Raw genomic sequence first — 22,974 nt, forward strand, 5'->3', positions numbered from 1 at the left:
TGCTGACTCAACCTCTGTAGCACAATGAACATTGACTAAAAGAAGAATTGTCCTTACCCCTCAGGCATTTTTGTGCACACGCTGAAACTGTTGCTCAACTATGTTGTCCGAAAAATAAAGTGCCACCATTAGAGCTGCAATAAAAACTATGTGTAAAAGAAATAACTATCTGGTCTTTATGGGCAGAAACTGAGCAGAGATGACAGCTTGCAAACCACAATAGACAATGATACTGTGTGCACGGTTGAAAACTATTTCATCAATCAAATCTGATCTTCCTTTTTTTAACAGATGTGGAATTCAGTCTGGTCCTGACTCAGCAGAAGTGGCGTGGCTCTCCAGGGCTCTGCAGACAGGGTCAGTTAAGTACAATGTCCAAGTCTTACACAGCTCAGACGTGTGTCTCCCTGCCTATGAAAAGATACGGGCCATCAGAGACTCCCCATGATAAGTCTCTCTTGTATGGACTTTGACACTTTTACATCCACGCCTGAAATGTAGCCCTCCCCAGGTAAATGATGTCTTTCAGACTCACGTCTTGTTAATTCTGTTTTTCTCCTTCTGAGGCCCAAACAGACACATATACTGCACAAGTTATCTCCACCTTCCATAAAATACTTGTGGGTGAAGCAGGTGTAAACATATAAATATGATAAAAACTTCACATCACATTCACGGCAATTGTGCGTGGCACACTGTGCCCCTTGACAAATCCCCTTGACGATACACAGGGGGAAAATACATTTTCCAAACAGCTCCCCCAGCTTGTCACACAAGAGGTATAGACCATTGACTGCTTTAAATTCTCCATGGGAACTTGGCTGAAAGCAGCATACTGCATTCATGGCAAAGGCAATGCTAAATCAGTTAATTAAGACTGATGTCTTTATGATTTGCAGGAGTACAGCATGGAAGCCAGTCTCACACACTTGCTGAATAAACAAAAATTTGTTCAGCTCAAATAAAATTTGATGAGGAGATAATTTTGCGAGCACACAGCATAAAGGTCTCTCTCATGTGCCACGGTGCTGCACTCTGAGGGCAAATCAACCGAAAGTCTGACGAGGTGGTTCAGTAAGCGGTGGACAAGATGATAGAGGGAGATATGGTAGATCTGGTCCACTACTGGAGACAGGCCTCCACGTGCCCACAAAACAGTCAAAGTCCTTTTTGTAGCTTCAAAAATGATCCAATGGATCTTTTTAAACTTACAGGACTCAACAATTCACATGAGTTCATTATAAATTTCTCAACATCTGACTGATTTACCTAAAGGAACCAATTTTCTGACTGGTTTAATGAACATCCCACTGTATTATTTGATCAAATATCACTGTTGGACTAAGTAAATTAACCTGAAAGAAATTCCAACAACATTAGACAGTTCATTCAACATTTCTTGGCATGAACAACTCTCAATCAGAGCTAAAACCCACAGAAACAAAACTCTAATCTTGGATTTCATCAGGAAAATAATCCTGGAGCTGCTCCACTGACAATGATTTGGAAACTGATATGGTGGATTGCGCGCTGACTGTCTGAGCTTTTGCTCTCGAGCAGGTTTGACAGTTATTGTAGGCGCTACCAGTTATGAAGCAGAACATATCGCAAATACCTAGTAAATCCCTGGGAAATGTTCTGCGCAAAATCGCAATCAGTCAGTGTCAAAGGCAGTGACAAGTTGTGTTTCTTGGATGCAGCTTTGACTACAAATTTCTTTGGAACAACGAATGTGAATTCTGTTTGTCAGGACTTTAAGACAAAGACTTCCCAAAAAGCCTCCTACAATCCCTGACATGTCAGATAGAGCTTTTTAGATTGGATTTCACTTGGGGCATTAAAAATAAGTCAAAGGTTTGGAGATTAATTCAATGGAAGCCTTTCTTTTAAACGGATATATCTTTTTAAGAAGCTGTGAATGAAGAACAGATGCATTTCATTGCCAGTAAAACTCAGTTGGAAATAAAATCTAATTCCATAATCTCCCTCAGTAACTCAGGAGAAGAGATCTAAGCGATCAACTGGAGAGTGGCCCAACCCAATCGCAAAAATACATGTTGGCGACATTGTTACGGTTCTGCAAACCACGGATATGTTGAAACATTACATTTTACTAGGTTGAAGTTTTACATTTCTTTAGGTTCAATTTTCAGTTTTATTTTGTGAATAGGCTGAAACTATTTTCAAGTAACTCGACCACAAAAATCATCGAGGCAAATGATTTTCCTCGAGACTGGATGATGATACACACGCAACGCTTGCTTTCGCTGTTGATATGCTGTAATGTGAACGTGAGATCAAGTGCGGATCGCAAAATAATGGAGGAAGGAAGAAAAGAAAGTAGCAAGGGACAAAAAGAAGAGACAGCTCAGTGAAAACGACCGAAGTGTGGGATCACTACAAGTTGAATTAAAAGAAAACAGTACAGTAGCTTACCACAGTAGCACTTTGTCAATGCTGCTGCACCTCAACCTAGTGAAAATCTGTAGGGACTTCAGGCCATATTTCAAGGTGAAACAACAAATATGATAACCCACCATCTACCGTTAGACAACAGCTAACGTTATTCAACCACTTCCTAGTAAACATTACTGTTTGATAGTGCACAATGCAATAGGAAAGGCATAACTTAATTCTAAAATATGAACATTTATTTAAGCCAGAAAATGAAACAGTAACGTTAGCTAGGAATTGGTTGAATGCTAACGTTGGGTTATCAAATTTGTTGTACATAGCATAGCTGGATATGGTTTATTGTGTCCCTAAAGAGTTTTGCACAAGAAAATAATAACCTGTTGTCAATTTGTGAAAACCTTAGTTTCATTCATGTTATAATTACGTTGTTTTTTGTATAATTACTATTCCTCTTAAATAAAGCAAAAGTAATACAAAAAAATTGCAGAGCATGCAATGTTTCTTATTATTTGATTAGTCACTGGAATAATAGGTAGAATACTTGATTACTAAAGTAATCAATATCTGCAGCCCTAGCTGTGACAATTTTGCGCTTATGGACTGGTCAGGTTTAGGCACAAAGACCACTTTGTTAGGGTTTGGAAATCCTCATGTTAAGGCTTGTCTTGCATAGCCAGACACTCTGGCTTGTTTGTAGTCCTTTGAACCAATCACAATCATCTCGGGCGATGCTAAACCCAGAATGCAGCAGCAGGGCCACTGTCTCCATAACAGTGTCAGAGGGAACTGTTTTGCATGTGGGGAGTCAAGCCCTGGCATTAAAATGGCTTAATCCCCGCAAAAAAAAAGAAAAGAGTTGCTAGTTTGTTTATGTTCATACCGTTAGCGACCAGGTTAGTGTTAACCTGCCAATTTCAGCGTTTAGGTTGCTATCTTAGATGCTGTTGTTTCATATAGCTACAGGGATTTTAAAAAACAGTAACATGTAGATAGCTGGGAGGAGAGGCCACCTGAAATACACCCCCAATGAAGGGCCAGTGAGTCAGACTATGTTTAGGCTTACCTGATTCTGTCAATACAAAAATGGCTGCAAATTGTCCCAAAGGCTCGTCAAAAGCATATAGTTTTGTTGCCACAAACATTACTGGATAAATGTCCCATGTCTTAGAAAAATATCCAGTGGTTTCACACGGCCTCAAACAGTGGTTTCTAGCTTGGAATCCATCTCTCCCAGGTTTAATGTCACGTCATGAAATTTAACTCATATACATGTAATTTGAACATACTATAACACGTAGTGTAGAAATGTTGATATACTACATATGATATAAAAATTTGAATGTACCTGTGATTTACCAAAAAGGTAACATGCCAACATTTTATCCTGGCGACTGGGCTGGAGTGGCCACATACCAACATCAAAAAGTAGGTTTTCAGTGTGCGAGGTTCATTCATTCACTCATTCTGGCGTGTGATGACTGTGCTGTAGGTTGTAGTTGTGCAGCGGTCAGAGGTGGCAGAGCGAGGGTGCCTCTGTTGGCAGACACAAGAGGCCACTTTGATCTCTGAAACACCCTATCTTTGCCTTTGTTGACGACAGAATACCTGGGAAAGGGATTTTCAATCAGAGAACCTGCATGGGAATCCCCTGACACGCAACACACACACGTACACACACAGAAATATGTGAAAATACACAAACGCCCGGAAATAGCTCAAAATCAACAACACCCATCATCGGAATTCTGCTGCTTCTTTCTAAGCGTGCAAGAGTGTCTCATGTATGATATCAGATTTTCCTCCTTTGAAGTCATAAGCTCATAATGCCTACATGTGAATAGGTTGTTTTTTTCCATGTACACAGAGCTGACAACAGATTCACTCCCCGGCTCTTCTTCTCACACATACACACAGACACTCGCTCAGTCCCACATATGACAACACCCCATGTTTACCCCCCCACGCATCCTGTTTGTGGCATCGTCGTCCATTGTTCCCGTGTGTGTCTACCTGAGCAGGTACAAACCCTTTATCTCTCCACTGAAGCTGTTTTCAAGAAGCAGCATGGACAAAGTAAAAGGGATCCCTGTTCATGTGCTTTTGTATTGTTATCAACATTTGGCCGCTTTATCATTTCTTAAGTGGATGGAAAAAAGGTGGGAGGATGGAAAAAATCTGCTGATAAATGCAGAGCACAAAGAAGAAGCAACACAAAGAGAAAACCTCCAGTGAGACAAAACTATTTGGATTCAGCTTTGCAAAGTGGTAGGTAAAAGGTTTTAGGCTAAAGGAGCCTTGCTGACTCCGGTACAAAGCCCACACTTGATTTCTAAAAAAAAAAAGAGGGCACCTTTTGGAGCAGCACCCCAGCTGATGTCACCCTGAAGGAAGTGCTTTGAAGGGGATGGGGGCAGAGGGACATCCAGGCATCACAATGCAGCGTTGTACGCCAGCAGCATTACAAGGACGTGACGCTATCCTTGTGAGGAGTGGGCTTCACAATATAATATGAGCATCTTGATGAGAGTCCACCATCAAAGTGACGGGGGTGTGTTTTTGCAATCAGGGATGGGTAAACAAGTGATTTATGCTCCGTATCTTCAAAATAAATCTGTAAATTTTGCGATCAGGTGCGGGGTGAATGGAAGAGGCAGCTCACTCGATTCCACATTTCCAGGTGAGACAAACATCCATCATTCATTAAATATATAAACTATCCAGCAGCAGTATATGACAGTATAAAAGTAATCTCGCAAGATTGAGAAGTAGTGTGACACTGCCCTCTAGTGCCTCAAAGTTGATGGTTTCAAATTCAGTGATTTCATGTTATCAGTGTGAATCAAGCACCAAAACATTCAAACTAAACATCTAAATGTTGATGAACAGGAAATGAGTTGATTTACCTCATATTTAAAACACTTTAATCACCCTATCTTTGTTCATTGTGTGTTACATACTCACACAGGTGCTCACCCCTCCTGGTATTTAGGTATTTCCTTTGAACTCCAGCTACAAGATAGTTGCAGATATCAGCATGAAAGAATCTCCCCACCTGCGATACAGCGCGGACAGCAGCAGTGTGAGTGAATAGTCTGCAGCCTACCTCATGTTGCCTTCACCTGTGATGAGGGCTCAATCACTCGCTTATTTATTTGTTATCAGATTATTGACAATGAACAAGTGCTTCATTTGTCTTAGTTAGATGACAAAAACAAGAGTTATACTTGTGCTATGAGTCATATTTATGAGGAGGAAATAGCAACAGAGATAAAATAACGGATTAATTGAATTCACGAGTATGAATTCATAAGACTACAACAAACTAGTTTCAAGGATTCTACATTACTATAATATTTAGCTCACAAATAAATCAGTCATCCTTTTTCTATAATTTTAAATTAAAGATACAGCTGTTAAAACTGATTTTGTAAAAAGCAAACAACCCTGACTTATCTCAAAAAGTAGCCAATGAAGACACACAGCAACTTTCCCACACATATTTCTTTCATATTTTGTGTGATTGGCGCCCCCTACAGTTTCTGAGTGCAACACCACTGTCGTAAATACAAATCCCAGCTCTGTAACAGTTTGTCAGATGTAATGTAGGTGCCAAGTTGAAAACTTGTATGTTGACGTAAATATGTATGTAACGCTGTGATCCTACCCTCTCACTGAAGTTACATAGTGCAGAAACAAGTGACTGAGACAGAGACACCATTCACCCTATTACAAGTCACTGTAGCATCACATTGATTCTGAAGCTGTTATTTTAATGTAAAAAAAGTTATATAATGTTGCTTTAAGTGTTCAGGTATCAGCCCATCCCCAACAAATTCTTCTTTTATGTTCTGTCTGAATACCAAAATTATTATTATATTATTAGGGAATCTTAAAAAAGTTACATTTTAAAGGTAAAGTAATTATCGCAAAGGTAGCCTATTAACGAAACACATCAAACTCTAAAAAAGACAGTTTTAACTATCAGACTCAGTATGCTTAACTCTGGAGAGAAACATTCAACTGTAGGAACAAGAAGAAACACATGATTTTGACTGGAAGGAGACTTTAAGGTTAGACTTGCCTTTTTATTTTAACTTTCATTTATAGATCACTTAAAGGGGCACTATGTAATTTTGGGGATGAAATTCAAACTCAGACTTTTTATATTTACAATAATAATGAGGTAATAATACAAACTCAGAAAATAAGGCCAACATAACACTGTTTGAAGCTAGAAAGGTGGCAGGGTCCGCCACATATAAACAAAGTAAAACAGTATGAGACTGTGTTGTTCTTTAAGTTCAGTTTGTTTATTCAGTTTATTCAGCCACGAAAATAAAGTTTGAGAGAGTTTGTTTATTTAGTTTGTTAAGGCATTAAAAAAAACGTTTTTATTCTGATAAAGATTTCTTCCCCAAAAACTACATAGTGCACCTTTAACTGACTTCTCAGCCTGATTAACACATGCATGTTGCTCAAACTGAAGCCAAGGGATGTGGATGATAACAAACTGATGAAGTCTTTACTACCACAAGGGGGCAGCATTTATCTATCACTGCTCTATAGTGCCAGGACTTGTCCTGTTGACTCTTTATTTTCATTAGGAAATAGAATAACCACTAAATCAGATTGTTTAGTGGTGGCTTGGAATCTAGAATATACGTTATATGGAAGAGGATGAAAAGTAAGTGATATGTTATGGATCTGTCCAATGTAAATGGGTTTTACACACAGTTTGTAGCTACAACACGTGTGTCTCAAGGTTGCTTGAATATAAGCTTCTCAGTTGATTAGATTTGGTTTGGTGGGTGGTTGCAATCCCCATTCACATTCCCTCAAACAGACTTTCACAAAGTCGATCACACATCTCTGGGTAGAGGGAGAGAATAACAACAACAACAACAGAAGGATAGTGTAAATAGCATAATAATATGCTCATCTTGCCATGTGGTATTATGCAGATGGACTTATAGTACATGCCTGGGCAGCTCCAGTGGGGACTTGAATGGGGAGGATTAGTACCAGATGTTCATTGGGACCCAGCGGCCAGCCAATAGGGAGGAGGGCCATTTGGTCTGTGGGAGGAGCTGAGTCTCTCCTCTGAGCTCAACATTTATTCTAACAGGTAGTTTAAAAACCAAACAGGTCAACAGCAGCAGCCGCAGCAGCAGCAGAGAGACAGTGACAAACGGAGTGGTTATCCTGCGAGGAGGACGCTTCTTCGACCGCAGTTTGTTTCTGGATATGATCGGACGCCGCTCCTCAGCATGCTGAGCAGAAAGGGGTCTTGCGCGGGGATGATGAGCGCTGCAGCCGGGGTAGACCGCAGCAGGGTCGGGGAGAGGCTTCAGGCTGCCCTGGCCGGACTGCAGGAGCTGCATCTGCTGAAGGACAGACAGAGCGAGATGGTGAACTGGGCGCTGAGGGTGGACCGAGAGGAGCCGGTCACCTCTGTGCACGAAGGCCCGGAGGGTCCCGCGATGATGATGATGATGGGGGCTGAGGAGCAGCGGCTGGAGGCGACCCTAACAGCCCTGAAGCAACAGCTGGTAGGAAGTCATTTCAATTTAAAGCCATAAAACAGAATGATTAAAACACCTCTGTGCGCCTGCTCTTATGTCAGCATAATAGTTGTTCTTTCATTATGATTATTACCTATTATTAGGATGGGATTAACACTGGGCTCCCATTCATTTAATTGGAAGTTAAATTGCCCTTGGATTAAAGTCGTCAGCTGATGCTCATGTGCATTCCGTCTTCAATTATTACCAGACACACTTTCATGCTCTCAGCTGGGGGTAGGAAGTAAGATAGGTGTCATAAATCAAGGTTCACTGCAGGACCAGCAGGATTTTGAGATGTGTATGTGCGCGCACACCGTGCGTGTGCAGACTGCAGGGGGGAGCAGCCCTCAATCATTAACCACTAATGCCAGGATTTTTTCTTTTCCTCTTTTTTTTTTAATCATGGAGTGTTTTTTAAAGGTGGATGTTTTGCTGTGAATGACACTCAGTGAGCGTCTCTGTCACCAGAGACCACTGAGTCCTGGAGACAACTGGCTGTGGGGAGTTTTTTCCATGACAAGCTTTTTCCATGCATGCTTTCTGTTAGAGCCCTTCACAGGAAGTACAGGGATTAAGGTGCTATGCTTTACTTTTAGTGGAACTGGTACTGGGAAAACATAAGGTTTAAATTGTGTTTTACACTCAAAATGGATCCACTGCAGACTAAGCTATGTTTAAAAACCACCACTGGCTACATATAGACTTAAATGGTCCAATAACTTTTTTTGCCATAGTTTAAACAGAAGTCAACTTTGCTGACTTGATCTTACAGGAGAATGAAGCATGAATTAAAATGGCGCATTTTACAGGCTTTGACCCCCAGCCCTCATTTTAACAACAACTGTAACAGTAAATGCCAAGCCCTAACTGCAAAGCAAACAGTCTCTCACCCCAACCCCCAAGCTCTCCTCCTCTAGTAGTTTACACAATGGCCAGGCCCTCGCTGTGGGGGAGAAATGAGTTACCCACCACTGCTTCTTCCATGCTCCCCCATGTCCTGCTGGGGTTAATCATCAGCCACAGCTGAGTCGCTTTTGTTTTCCTGATGGCTGTACATTAGAGCATCCTTTATCTGAATAACAGACCTTTTCTCAGCAAGATTCCACTAATTTTAACCTTCCTGTTGAGAGAATGTCTGCGTAACTGTATGTGTGAGCATTGAGGATCTTAGTTGAATAACTTCCGTTCTCAAACTCTCCTTTCCTGAGAACATCAAATAAGACTTTCCCCTTGGTGAAGGTTGTACCACAAATGATCTTTGGGCGTTGGCTAAAATCTAATGTTTGTCTGTTTTACAGTCTCGTCTTCGGAAACAGGATGTAGGCCTGAAGACTCACTTGCAACAGCTGGATCAACAAATCAGTGAGCTGAAGCTGGATGTGAGCAAGGCCTCCACAGAGCAGCTGGAGAGTGACAGCAGGCCAAGTTCAGGTGTGTAAGCACACACTCGAACAAACAGGAGTTGTTTACCTTATTGTAATTAAGCATCCACCAAGGCTACCATCACATGATGTTTAAGAAAAATACTCATGCGTCTGATTGTTCCTGCTCTCTCCAGGTTTCTATGAGCTGAGCGATGGCGGCTCGTGCTCGTTGTCCAACTCCTGTACCTCTGTGTACAGCGAGTGTATGTCATCCTCCCAGACGAGCCTTCTTCTCCTTCCCACGAGCCCGGCAAATTCAAACATCAGCTCTCAATTACAAGTCGATGTATTTCGCCGGCGTTCTGCTGATGAGAGCACTACCCAGCCCAACCCTCCGCGGGCCACAGGCGTCCACCTGGGCAGCAGCAGGATCCGAGCAAGCACTACTGGCACTGAACAGGCCCGACCCAGACCTGTGTCGACAGGTAACCAAATCTCTTCATCTCTAATTGAAGATAATCTCTGATGTAGTAACAGGAACCGTGCAGCGGTTGTTACTAAGCAACTCAACGTGTACTTTTCTGCATAATTACATGTAATTTTTCAGTGGATGAGTGATTTTTAAAGGTTAATCAGTATTTTTGTGTTGCCCATCAGGTGATCTTGATAGGATGATGGCTCAAGGGCTGGGCTACTACAAATCTGTCGATGCAAGGAAACCCTCAGTGTGCACAAACCCCAAGACCTCCACAATGGACCCTAAGTTCCAGTGCAACCTGGTGTCTCGCAGTGGGACCGAAGTGTACCACTACCCCAGCCCCCTGCATGCTGTGGCTCTCCAGAGCCCAATCTTCTCCAATGGGAACGACCCAGCCACACCTGGACTTCTAGAGGGCAAAGGACCCCCAGTGAACGGTTCTGGCTCCCTCCAGAGGGCACAAATGGGTTATGAGACCAAGACCTTGGGTTATATTGACAAGCTCCTCCTGCGCAGCTTGAGCAAAATCCAGAGTGAAACAGTCACAGAGACTATGCAGACAAACAGTGACTATCATAGGAAGCCCACTGAAGTTATAACTGTGTTTCCTGAGGTGGCACAGAAAGAGGTGTCTATGCTGCAGCCTCTTCCAGCCAAGACCACAAATATCATCCAACTAGATAGCGACCAGAAGAGACACTGTATGACGTACTCCAGTCAAGAGCTGGCTGATAACCACGAACAGTTAGTGAGAGCCCCGGAGGTTTCATACAGATACTCTTATCCTGCTACCATGAGGGAGTACAGCTCCGATGAGGTCACCACTTCATCCCTGAGGAAGAATGATAAACCTCAAGGAGAATATGGTCGTCTAGCAAGGAGCAACTCAGAGAAAAAATCTGGGGACAATCCAGAGTCAAGGCAACAAGAAAGGAACGGCCAAAGGCAAAGATCGGTGATGGCCCACAGCTCCAGCACAGAGGAGAGTCAAGGCTTTGAGGTTCACACTGGTCACACAGCTTCCCCTGAGTTTGTCCACGCCAAATTTGTCCCTGCTGGATCTCAGAGGGTCAAGGTGAGACAGGCAGACCGTAAAACGAAAGCTGTGAAACTGAGACGAAAAAGCAGCGAGAAGCATCGAGCAACGAGGCAGCAACATGGCTACTCCTCCGGTGAGAGGACCAGAGAGGCCAGTGGTGGAAGCAGGGGGGAACAGAAAAGATCAGGAAAAGGAAAAATGACCCAGAAATGTACCAACTGTCACACAGAGGAGCGCAGACAGGGCTCAGGTTCAGACTCTAGCCACTGTAGCCCGGGTCTCATGTATACCCACAAGGTCCATCCTAAGCCAAATCCCATCCCTGCTGTGATAAAGTCCAGCAAAAGTCGCAGACAGCAGAGTCTGGAGTACGAGCAGGCTGTAGAGCAGAGGAAGAGGAGGCAGGGGGCTGCCAAATGGCAATCTGATGTGGAGATGTTCCAGGCCTCCTGCGCTCAGCGTCAGAGGTCAAGAGATCCCAATGTTCAGGGACCAGGGAACATGCAGATGGTCCGCAGTATGAGTGCCAGGCCAGGCCAGTGGATGGGGCCTCATCGATCCTTACGATCCTCCATGTCCTCAAACTCTTTTCTCCACAGTCTTAATGCCAGATACCCCCCAGCACCCTTCCACATTTCCAGCCAATACCCACCCAGATGTGAGTCCGAGTATTCAGCTGAATGTGCTTCACTGTTCCACTCCACCATCGCTGAAAGCAGCGAGGGGGAGATGAGTGATAACACCACCAATCGCTTTGGGGATAGCGAGTCCAGCCAGAGCTTCCAGTCCCTCTCGGACTCTGACAGCAGCCTTTCGCTGGATGAGGAGGACCAGGTGGACAGCCAGGGGGAGGAGAAGGGTCTGGTGTGGGCTGAGGCCGCTCTGGGGCCCACCGCCGCCGGACGGCCCCTCCAGCAGCTCCCACGCCCCGAGCCATCAGCCTGCCGCATCAAAGCTTCCCGAGCCCTGAAGAAGAAGATTCGTCGGTTCCAGCCTGCCTCCCTGAAGGTCATGACCCTGGTGTAAACAGTTACCCCAGGGCAGAATGAGAACTGTTGGGAAAACAAAGAAAGCTGTGGGAAATGCTTTCAAAACTGTTGGTGCTGATCTCACCTGGTCCCTCGGCACAGCACCCTTAATCATTACAGAGAGGCAGCAATTAAACTGGACTGCATGTGTGCACTGAAAAAAAAAAGTTAAGAATTTACAATGGATGAACCTGAAACTGTACAAAATGGTGTCTTGTATAAAACACGTATAACACAATGATTACACTTACACTTAATTTGTAGATATTTATGTTGTAATTAAAGTTACTCATAGCATGTGGCTGCATTTGACAATTTCATGGACATTTCTGTCATATACTTGTATGTACCAGAGAAATAAAAAACAATCTTTTTACATTTCTTTTTGTTTATTTTCTGTTCATTTCTCCATTTTGCTCATTGATTATAACTTTCCATATTTGTCTTGGTAGAATAAACATATTTAATATATATTGAGATAGTTTGCACTGAGTTTCTGAGTCTTCTCCTTGCGGCTTTGATATCAGTTTCACCAATATTTATTCAGCAGTGTTGATCAGCAGTGTTTACAACATCTCATCTGCCAACTTCTTTCTTCTTCTGGTGACTATTTATAACACACGACAAAAAAATGTTCCACTTTATCCTTACAAACGACCCACGGAGGCTGACTAATTTAGCACAGATAGTGCTAATGGCTCCTTATCTGGTTTCCTGCTTCTGCCCAGCAGTTGGTTTAATAAGCTGCGGCTTCGACGATCAACCCAGACAGTCATGTTTAATTAGAGGGCGAAACTTATCAGCCTCAGTCATTTGAACGTAAGTAAACACACTTACACTGAAGTACTAAAACACACAGTCACGCTCCTACGATTTCACAAACAGACATTAAGATGACGGCAGGAGAAGCTCAGGTTTCTGAGGAGAGACCTGAAGTTTTAAAACAGTTGGTGTTTATGGCGAGGGGCACACAGGATTAAGAGGGAATGACAGATGATCAGAGGCTCCTCATTTCTGAGCTGTCATGAGGAGATTAGACAGTGGGCAGCTGCACAGAGTTGCCCAATAATCTCATTTCTAAAATCTGCCTTGGTATCTTTCCATTAAAATTCTTTCAAAGACGGGGTGAGCAAAAGGGCACTGGAGAAGGTAAGTAGTCCAGTGACTGGCCTACCAGACATCAGCTTTCTCTCCCGTGGTCATACATAATAATGTTTTTTCCCATTAGGCAGCCACTGTGACCTCAGAGTTACCAACTAAGGAGCTTATAGGGCCGACAAACATTTTTAGCATTTCATCAACTTTTCCTTTGAAGTTGTGTTCCCTGCAGATGTAATCACTATGGAGACCGTTATTTTTAAGTCTCAGGGATCATTCATTTATTCATTTTCTCTCCTATAGCTGGAGTTTGCTTTCAAAGAGGAAAAGTGCATCATTCTTTGAATAAAAGTGCTCATTAAACGGGCATGTGTTAATTCAGCAGCATTCTTTTCTCCATTCATCCAACACAAGACAGGTCTAAAGGGCAAAAACCTAATTTTAAGTTTAGCAAGTTGCTACAATTGAATCAGCCTATTAGGATTTGTACATCCAGCCGACCTCTAACCTCTTCACAAGAGTGAGAGCGAGTGGTCGGTGGGATTAGCGCTGCTGTTTTCAACCCGGCTCAGAAGGAGCATGACAGGCGCTGGACTTGTCTTTGATGTTGAGGATAGCAGGACCGTGTCGGCTTGACCTTGTGTGCTGGCTGACCTTTCCAGCTGTAGCGCTGGCTCATCTCTGAGGGCACATCGGCCCACAATAGAGAGGTCAGGGGCCTTTTTGTACCCTTGCTGTTGCTGGGCTTGTCTTTTTTTTGTGTTCACCATGTTTGCCATTTACTTTCTTGTGACTCATTGTTACCTCCGCCAAGGAGCTTATGTTTTTGTCCGTTTGTTTATCGGTTGATCAGTTGGTTTGTCAGCGGGATTACACAAAATTTACTGAAGTATTTCCACGAAACTTGGATGGTGGATGTGTCTTGGTCAAGAATAGACCCGATTACCTATACGTGCAGATCTGGATAAAGGGATGGATTAAGACATTTCTCTTGCTTTCTTTAACATTGCCTTTTCTGACATTTAAAAAAGAATTATTGGTAAATAATGCATGAATCTTGATGAACAAAAGAGTTTTTAGGTGGCTATTATCTATGAGTGAGTTAAGTTTGATGCGGATCCAAATAAAATCTAGATCTAGCAGAGTTAAATATGTTTCATTTGATATTGGATTAAGCTTGATTGATTTAAAGGGGACTGTTGGATCTTGGTTTGACTCTGTTGAAAGAAGTTAAGACCCCCATTCCTGCTCAAGTTTGTTCTATCAAAATAAATACATTGGAAGTTTTTCTGCAGAATCATCAGAATATTGTAATTGGATGCTGGATAGAGGTAATTCGGCTGGGGAGTGAAACCTCTGGGGGTCGGATTGGAGGCAGCAACCTGTGCAGCAGGTGTACGGGTGCACCTGCGAATAGGATTTAGTCATGATATTTTATAGGGTATACAGTTGAGTGCAAGCGCATGGGGGTTGTTATAAAATATTCCCTACAGATGTCGCGTGGGATCTCATTACACAGAGGTGCTCTGACTTTGACATTGAATACATGAGAACACATGGCTCAAACGGTCACATCAAATCAAGATCACAGACTTTGAGCTGACGCCACACCTGCCGATATAATGTCTTAAGTGAGGCCTTTCAACCACACAGACCTGATGCCTTTTCCACATGGCTAGAGATTCATGAATAGAGTTGCAGTTGTGTATCTTTCTTTTTCACTTTTACTTCTGCCATTGTTTAAATAGAAATGTGAAATGTAATAATAATATATCTAAGAAATAAAGGTACTGAAAGTGCATGGTTTAACCAGCAAAATAAAAATAACTGGCTCATTGACTTCACACTCCTCCTCCCCATCTAAACCGAACTGCAGTAGAACATTGCCAACGTCCAGTGGGATATAAATAGGTGGAAGTATCATGCTAAACTACTCTGAGCACCGGGACAGGTAAACACTGAGGTAATGCAGTGAACGCACACCTCTGAGCTGCTTTGGACAGTGATCTTATTACACATCAGGTCACTGTACTCCTCTTTACTCTGCTAACACGCATCTTATTTTATTTTCAATCAGATAAAAACAAAAAGGATCATCCAAATGTATCCAAATATCAAACCCAGCATTGTTCAGTAGATTGAACGACACCAAGACACTGTGACATCCATAAAATAAGAAAAATATTTTTTTTAAAAAGAGAGAGAGAGAGAGCAGAAAGGCGGGTAATAGTAACAAAGGGTGGGCCACAGACAGGTGCAAATTAAACTTTGACATGGTTCACATTAGGTCACAGTTGGAGGAGGGGTTCTCTCTTTTGCGTGCATGAGGTAATCCCAAAACCCAACACACACCAGCTCTTCTCAGCCTGTCTCCATGCACAAAACACATAATTCCCCATCAAGCCGTCAGTTTTTTCTCTCTTCAGCATTATTTCAGCAGACCGTTCAGCATTTAATACCCAGTTTTTCCTATTTACATCAAGACTGTCTCAGTTTTATGTTATCTTACAGTTTCTTGTCTGTGTATCTTTACATCGTGGTCTTACGTATTTTTCACTGGATGTTCTTGATGGTGCTGGGCCACGGGATATAAGCTGTGGATTTACTATGTTGACAAGTGGGAGCTCAGGAACTCATTACCACCCTGATGAGAGGATCTTTCCACTCCTACCCACAATGCACCCCTGGAAAGGCAGAGGAGGTCATGCTTTTCGGGGGTCCTGTGAAGCAGGAAGGATTATCTTCAGTTTGACATGTTAAATATCCTCACCGAATTTAGATGTGCTTAGGAAAACAGACTCAGTTGTTTAGCTTCAGACATGTCATTTAATAGTTTTCTGTCTAGAATCATAAAAGCTGTATTGCTAGCATCAACACTTTTCTAGGTGTGATATCAGATGGAAAATACGACGAGAATTAGGATAAATTTCAGTACTGACACAGCAACAAACAAGAACAAGGTCAGTAGTTACAGACTCTTTATGTGCAGATTCTACTTTGCAACGTATATTTAACTAACAATATGTAGCTACATCTATAGTGAAATAACTGATATTTACTCAGATCCTGGGCAACTCTTAACTTGGGGGATGGGGTTTATAGTGCGTGGTGGCTTTTGTCCCTTTGCTTACTGTACATATGAATGGGGCTGGACCGGAATGTCCAACCTCATGAATGTCAATTGTCCAAGGCCGGGGTTAAGGAGCAGGCTTCTCTGGTTGTGTAGAGGAGGACAATAGAGATAGAGAACGGCAAGATGAGGAGATAGAAAGCGAGGGAAATGAGCAGGAAGAGATGAGCTACGGGAGACAAGTGTGAAAGATCGAGAGCAACAGAGACAGAGCATGAAGATGAAGAAAATGGTGAAAAAGCCACAGGGAGATGCATGCGGTTTCCAATCCTGCAAGGCCTCGCTGGTCCTTCCCTAAACCACCACCTGCTCCTCTTTAAGCACATCCTGTCATTTAATACCTAATCCCTTCATTCACTCCAGTGTGTTTACTGACCATTGTCTCAACTCCCTTCAAGCTGTGGTCAAGAGGTGGTTCAAAAGTTCGCAGTGTATGGAGAGCACGCACTCACGGTAACAGAGGGCATTGTGAGTGCGTTCGCCCCTGCCAGGCAATTGTGTGAGGCAGAGAGAAACCACTGTGCATGCAAGTGAAGGAGACTTTGGGCTCTAGCTTTTGAGGCCAACCTCAGTTACTTTCTTTGAGGTGAACCAACCAATATTTGGGGATAGATAATTGGACTACAGTGCACCGCAACGTGCCCTGCATTACCAAAGAATGTTATGTAAAGATAGCAGTGTTGTAAAAAGTACCCAAGAGTCATACTTGAGTCAAAGCAAAGATATCTTGTTAAGATATTACTTTGGTAAAGGTGAAAGTCACCTTTATGACTAGTTCTGTAGTAAAAGTCTTAAAGTATCTGGAATTAAACATACTTAAGTATTGAAAGTACAGAAAATTATACATAATATTTACATTATTATTATTATTCTCATTTTGTTTGCACACAAACATAGATAGAATCAAACTAATTAAATCAATTACATGATTTAATAAAATGATAGAATACATACAAAAAAACTATCAAAATGAATTTAACATAATTTGGGAAAATACAACAAATGCCAAATAACTAAAAACACACACAATAAACAGAAAAACGTACCAATCAATAGACAATGATACAATAAAAACATACATGTATGTATTCCAATGTTCAACATTTTTATCTAATTAGTGGAATCAGTTTTTTTAATCCAATTGCAGATAAAGTAACTAGTAACTAAACTTACCAAATAAATGTAGTGAAGTGTAGTGCAGCAAAAAGTACAATATATGCCTCCAAAATGTCCATAAAGTAGCATTACATGGAAATACTGTGTAAAAGTACCTCAAAATTGTACTTTAGCACAGTGCTTGAGTAAATTTACATTCCATTACTGACAGATGTTTGATTTTTTTATTAATTAATCCGCTGGACTTTCTTATTAAAACATACTGAAAGTCATATTATAGTGTCGTCTTTTTTAAAATGTACCTTTTTGAATTCACTTTGAACAAGGCTAAGAGTGTACAGCAGCTCTGAGAGGGCATACCTGAGCTAAATGCTAACATGCACACAATGACAACACTAAAATGATAATGTTTAGTTGGTTTAATGTTAACTTTGTTTACTATCACAGTTCTGCGTCTTAGCATGCTAACATTTCCTAATAAGAAGTTAACACAGAGCACACAACTGTACGATGAAGGTCTGGTACATCTGTCACTGGTACATCTGTCACTGGTACACTGTAATGGTCATTGCATGACGTTGAGGTATGAAAATGTGTGGGTGGCCCTGCAAGAAAAGTCAGTGGATCACCGAAAATATGGATATATTTCAAGATCACACAGACAGACAGATATTGCCATTACTAACATGGCTAAAAAACACTGTTGTTGTTAATGTGAGTGCTGTCTGTCAGTGACAATGAAGATATGTTTAAGAAAGTAGGGAGTGTAGAAAATAGGAGGAACACGTGCCCTCTCAACTAAAAACAGTTGAGCCACAAGATTATACAAATGAGTGGGATCTGAAAAATAAGAGTAGTAATCCAGTAATCCTCCAAATGCGTAAACGTACTCTTATTTGGCTGAAACATGTTTGTGCTACTTGAGTGTCAACCTTTACAAAACAGTCTAGCTGACTCTTGGAACAAGCATTCATGCTTGGGTAGGCAAAAATAATTACTCCACAATCGCCCTGTAGCTTACAGAGGTTTCTACTCAAAGTGTGCAATTTTGAAAAGAAGACATGAGCTCATGAGCAACAGTGGCAAGTGCATTTGTGAAGGGGTTGCAGATGAATACACGCTGTTTCCCCTTTTATCAGCCCCAGTGTCTCTGTGAGGACGTCCTGGCTGTTTTATGAGCAGGATGTCCTGTGTCAGCTCAGAGCCCTACCTCTCTTTTGTCAGGCCTCGGGCTCTAAACAACTAAATTTAACCGCCCTGGCCCCACATATCCTTATAGTCTTGCTTTATCGTGCTTTATTTCTGCTGTGGGGTTTGTCAACTGGCTCACCAACAAAGCCACCGATCCTCATTATGAACAAAAACAGGCCTCGACTCTTCTGAAGTGTGTTTGTGTGTGTGAGAGAGAGCTCTGAAGGAGGACATCAAAAGAGCGGCGAGAGTGACAGCTGGTCCTCCTCTTGGTCAGGCCCCCTGATAAGATCAGAGTGACAGAAGAACATGGGACCCCACAGGTACCTCCCTCCCGCACCAGCACCCTCCTAGCTGCTCCCATGTGGCCGCTAACAAGTCCCTCACCCACCAGCATGTCCATCCCTTTTGACTCTCCAGCCGTTTTGTTTTTTTTTTTTTTGCCTCCTAGAAGTAGAACACAGCATTTATTTCCTTTAAAAGCATATATCTTCAAGCATGGCGCTACATGAGCATTTTATCTTTTCTTTCTAGCTATCTCTACTTATCGCCTCCACACTATTTGTCTGCCCTTCACATGCGACTGCTCTCCTTCTACAAGACGCCATAAACCCGTTGGGTGTGTGCTCACAATGACCACTTGAAAGCAGGAGCTTCCTACAGCTCCAAGCCTAATGGACTCTAGTCTAGTCTAGTCTACCTATAAAAAATGTTTTAGACTTTGGGCAAAGAAGCTTGTCTTTTTCCAGTGCATGTGCTCCAGTTAAAGGGGCATTATGTAAAAATTCAACCTCAGAATTTTAATATTAAAATGTAAACAAAGTAACACAATATGAAATTTTGTTGTCCTTTAAGGTCAGTTTGTTTAGTCAGTTTAATCAGTCATGAAAACAAAGAGAGTTTGTTTATTTAGTTTGTTTAAGGCATAAAATCAGTCGATGAAGATCTTAAAATATCTCCCACAAAACTACATAGTGCACCTTTAAAGACGGGCTCAGCTGGCACGTCTCTAACAGTCAATATTCTATTAATTTTATGAGCTGAAAACCGTTTGGTGAGCTCACAGTTTTATGGCCCTTCGTCCTCCTCTTTCACTTCCTTGATTTTCCTTTTTAACGATTTTTTAAATTACTTCTTTGTGATGTGGGAAAAAATACAATCAGTCTGAAAACAATTATCCAGATTAGAAATGAAAAAATCACATATACAGCACACTCACTCATTTTTCCAAAGCATGTTAGACCGCCCAATTAAATTCTATTCAGCTGGGGGGAAATTGCTTGTTATGGGGCAAACTGCAGCTTTTCCTTGGGGTCAGTAGTTTGCTGTTTGGTTTGTTTGCCTTTGTCTCCCAGGTATAGTTAGTGGTTAGCATGCGCTCCCCCATCTGAGACAGGTCCCAGCTCGCAGGTGCAGTGGAAAAGATCCAACGGAGAGAAACTGGAAGATAATAAGACTCTTTTCTCAACACACCCTGACTCAGACTTAGAGCGCAGTTCCTCTCCTTTCTGTCCTCTTGTTGCACGTTAGTTCTATCTCACAGTTTGTTTTTCATTTTTCCACATGTCTCAAGGCACAAAGCAAACAAAAACGAAACTGAGGCTCAGATAGATGTGATTTCAGCAGGCTCCACTAACACTTTGCAGGACACCCTGAGGTCTCGTCTCTGGACTGATTTGGACAGGCCGGCCCCAACCTCAGCACAGGGGTCGGGGGTCATGCAGCGAACAGACTGATCCTCCATGCAGTATTAAGTCTCTGCACCTATAGGAAACATGATGAGGACGGACAGGTTCAAACAGCTGTCACCGTCAGACTAACCAGGACCAGTTCAGTTGATCATAATCGGTAGAAAAGCGTGCATGCGTGATTCAACACATTTAAATGAGTTTTAGCATGCGAACAGTGATTATCGGGGGAAATATTTAGACTTATGTGCCAAGTGAAACGTAATAATTTAAAGTTGAAGAGGGCAAATGTTTGAAATGATGCATGGTATTGTCATTTGTGTATGTTGTACTGATGAATGGGTCTTTGAAACATGACACAAAAGCAACTGATGGGGGAGGGCTGGCCTTAACCCTTTGTAGTGGGGTATTAGGGAAAGTTGAAGGGGATGGCTTACAGACAAGAAATGGATCTTGTTGTGAGCAGAAGTAGAAGGTATTAAGAAAGAATTTATCAGTGGATAGACATGCAAAAATACTGTTATTTCATTAATTATGTTGATTTTGAAGCAGCGATACCTAAAGGTGACATATGGCCAGCCTTCCTTTATCTGCTCCAGGCTGTTAGCACCACTGCTTCCTGGCATAAATATGTTAAAAGGGTGGCAACTGAACTTCCCTTTATGGCTCTTAAGATAAACATTGACACCTGACAGTGAATGAGCTTCAAGATAAACCAATATTACTATTTTGATCTAAGCTCTTGTGGCAAAGATGAAGGGACTTCAGAAATCCTATCATGAGCTGGCCATGGCCAATGTTTCATCATGTTAACAGCAGTGTGGATAGTGGATAAATCTTTAAAATCTGGACCACAGCTCTGTGTAAAGACTCCCCAGAGGCCTGGATGATGACATGCGGATGATATGTTTATATGGGCTGTGTACCGAGGCAGTAAATCACCACAGGCCTGCAGTGTAAGGAAGGATGACAGTCTATCTGGGGCCCCATGTGTTTTTAGAGAGAAGGGGGCAAGTTTGGGGGTAAACTCTGTCACTTTGAGGGAGGTTGACCTGGCAGGTTTGACCCCTCAGCTCCTTTGAACAGGACAACCCAGGGTGACACTCTAGGCCAGTTTGTTGAGGGATTTGCACATGAAGGACAGAGGATTTAGCGAATCTCAGAGAAGGACGGCGACTGAGATCTGTCATCTTTCTTTTTTTTTTGCCTCACATTAAAATAAAACAGATGAGGTTCACATGTATCAAAACACTGTACCCTTGGAGAGTAGAAGATATGAGGGTCTGAGTGTGTTTTTACACATATCCTGATGAGGTCAAGTTCTAACATCAAAGCATCCTTGAAACTCTATCTGACTTCAGTAAACCATGTGCTCAGTTGGCAGTGATAGCCGCAACTATCTACACAGGTCACAGAAAGGAGGTTAATTGATAGGATCAGCGGCTACATGAAAATGTACATTATATAGTATTGATAAAAGCAGCACAAAGGCTGTAAAAGAGCCATAAAACACTGTGTTAGTACAAAGTACTGTAAGTGTGTGGGTGCCAGAGCATTCAAACCATATCAAGCAAAAAAAGCAGCTTGTTTTTCCAGCTAAGTTGTTATTTCAAACAATATTTAAGTTTGTGGTTCTTCTATGTTAAGGTCGTGAGGTTTTCCAGATCAAAACAACAATTATAGTATTTTCCATGGGAACTCCGCACAATATGACCTCAGTTAGGATTACGCAGTCACGCTACCTCATGGCGCCACTTTACAAATGCCATAATCATTAAATAAATAAGACAAAAGATGAAGGATAGGGTGAAGAAAGGCCTTGGAGGCTCCTGCGAGGCTGCCGTCTGCCCTCTCTCAGTACAGTTTGACACCACCACACTCACGGCTCCTTAGCAGATCTATTCTATTGATCAGTGCTAGGTGTGCTTGAGTTGGATCAATGCTCATCCCTTTTCACTGCTCTTTACAGCCGGCACCAAAAACATAACCTCCCTCAGTGGGATCGATGACAGCGAAGACATCCTCTGCAGGATGTGGATGTGGATTTCCTCCTCTCTGGTCTTTGAGACTATTAAAGCTTAAAGGAAAGTAGGATGAAAAGAAAGAGGTAGTAGGTAGAATGAGGTAGAGACAGTTTGGGAGAGACAGAGAGAGAGAGAGAGAGAGAGAGAGAGAGAGAGAGTCCAGCTTTGATGCCGGCTCTGTGTGGATCTGGCGTCCAGATGACCTGTGCTTACAGAGCAGATTAGCCTTGACAGTTGTTTCTGGAGAGAGAGGGGCTAATCTAAAGCTGTCTGGAGATCCTCAACCATGCAACAGAAAGCCAGAGCAGGTACGCTGTGTCAAAAACCCACAGAGCAGTCCTCCGAGCCTTATCTCGAAGATTCCAGTGTAAAGATCCACAGAGCAGATAAGAGTGTTTACATTTAGTTGAGATTTTTATCCTGACATTCCTTCACAGTTAGGCATGCTGTGAGAGCCAAGAGTGAATTCCTGTCTCAAACAAATTCTGTGTCCCTGCAAGAGAGAGGCTTCTTATTTTGGTGGCGTGACAGACAGTGCATAAGCTAAAGCTGCGTGCCCTCGCACAGAAGGGCACTGCTTGGGCATATCTCAGTGTGTATCCACCTAACAAACACCCCGGCTCTCCAGGAGATCCACTATGTGTTGTCATGGCAGTCCTCCAAACACAGTAGGGATGTATTTAGGGGCTTTGTACTTCCTGTGTTTACCAAGCGTCTTGGGCAATCCTGCAGTGAGGCACAGGATGCTGGTCTCCACAATGGCAGCAGTGAAGTCTTTGGATCCACTCTGAAGGAGCAGCACACACAGGCAGAGAAGGGAAGCTAATCTGAGATGACAA

General features: G+C 42.4%; 1 protein-coding gene across 1 annotated transcript; it reads left to right on the top strand.

The window, feature by feature from the left end:
• Positions 1 to 7,682: 7,682 nt before the first annotated feature.
• On the top strand, positions 7,683 to 12,019 carry dact2 (dishevelled-binding antagonist of beta-catenin 2). Its single transcript, XM_073482522.1, has 4 exons — positions 7,683 to 7,964; positions 9,278 to 9,410; positions 9,538 to 9,828; positions 10,001 to 12,019. The coding sequence occupies exons 1-4, from the start codon at positions 7,683 to 7,685 to the stop codon at positions 11,884 to 11,886; spliced, it is 2,592 nt and encodes an 863-aa protein (XP_073338623.1). The 3' UTR covers positions 11,887 to 12,019.
• Positions 12,020 to 22,974: the final 10,955 nt, after the last annotated feature.

The sequence above is a fragment of the Pagrus major genome, chromosome 15 (assembly GCF_040436345.1).
Source record: "Pagrus major chromosome 15, Pma_NU_1.0".
Classification (NCBI taxonomy): domain Eukaryota; kingdom Metazoa; phylum Chordata; class Actinopteri; order Spariformes; family Sparidae; genus Pagrus; species Pagrus major.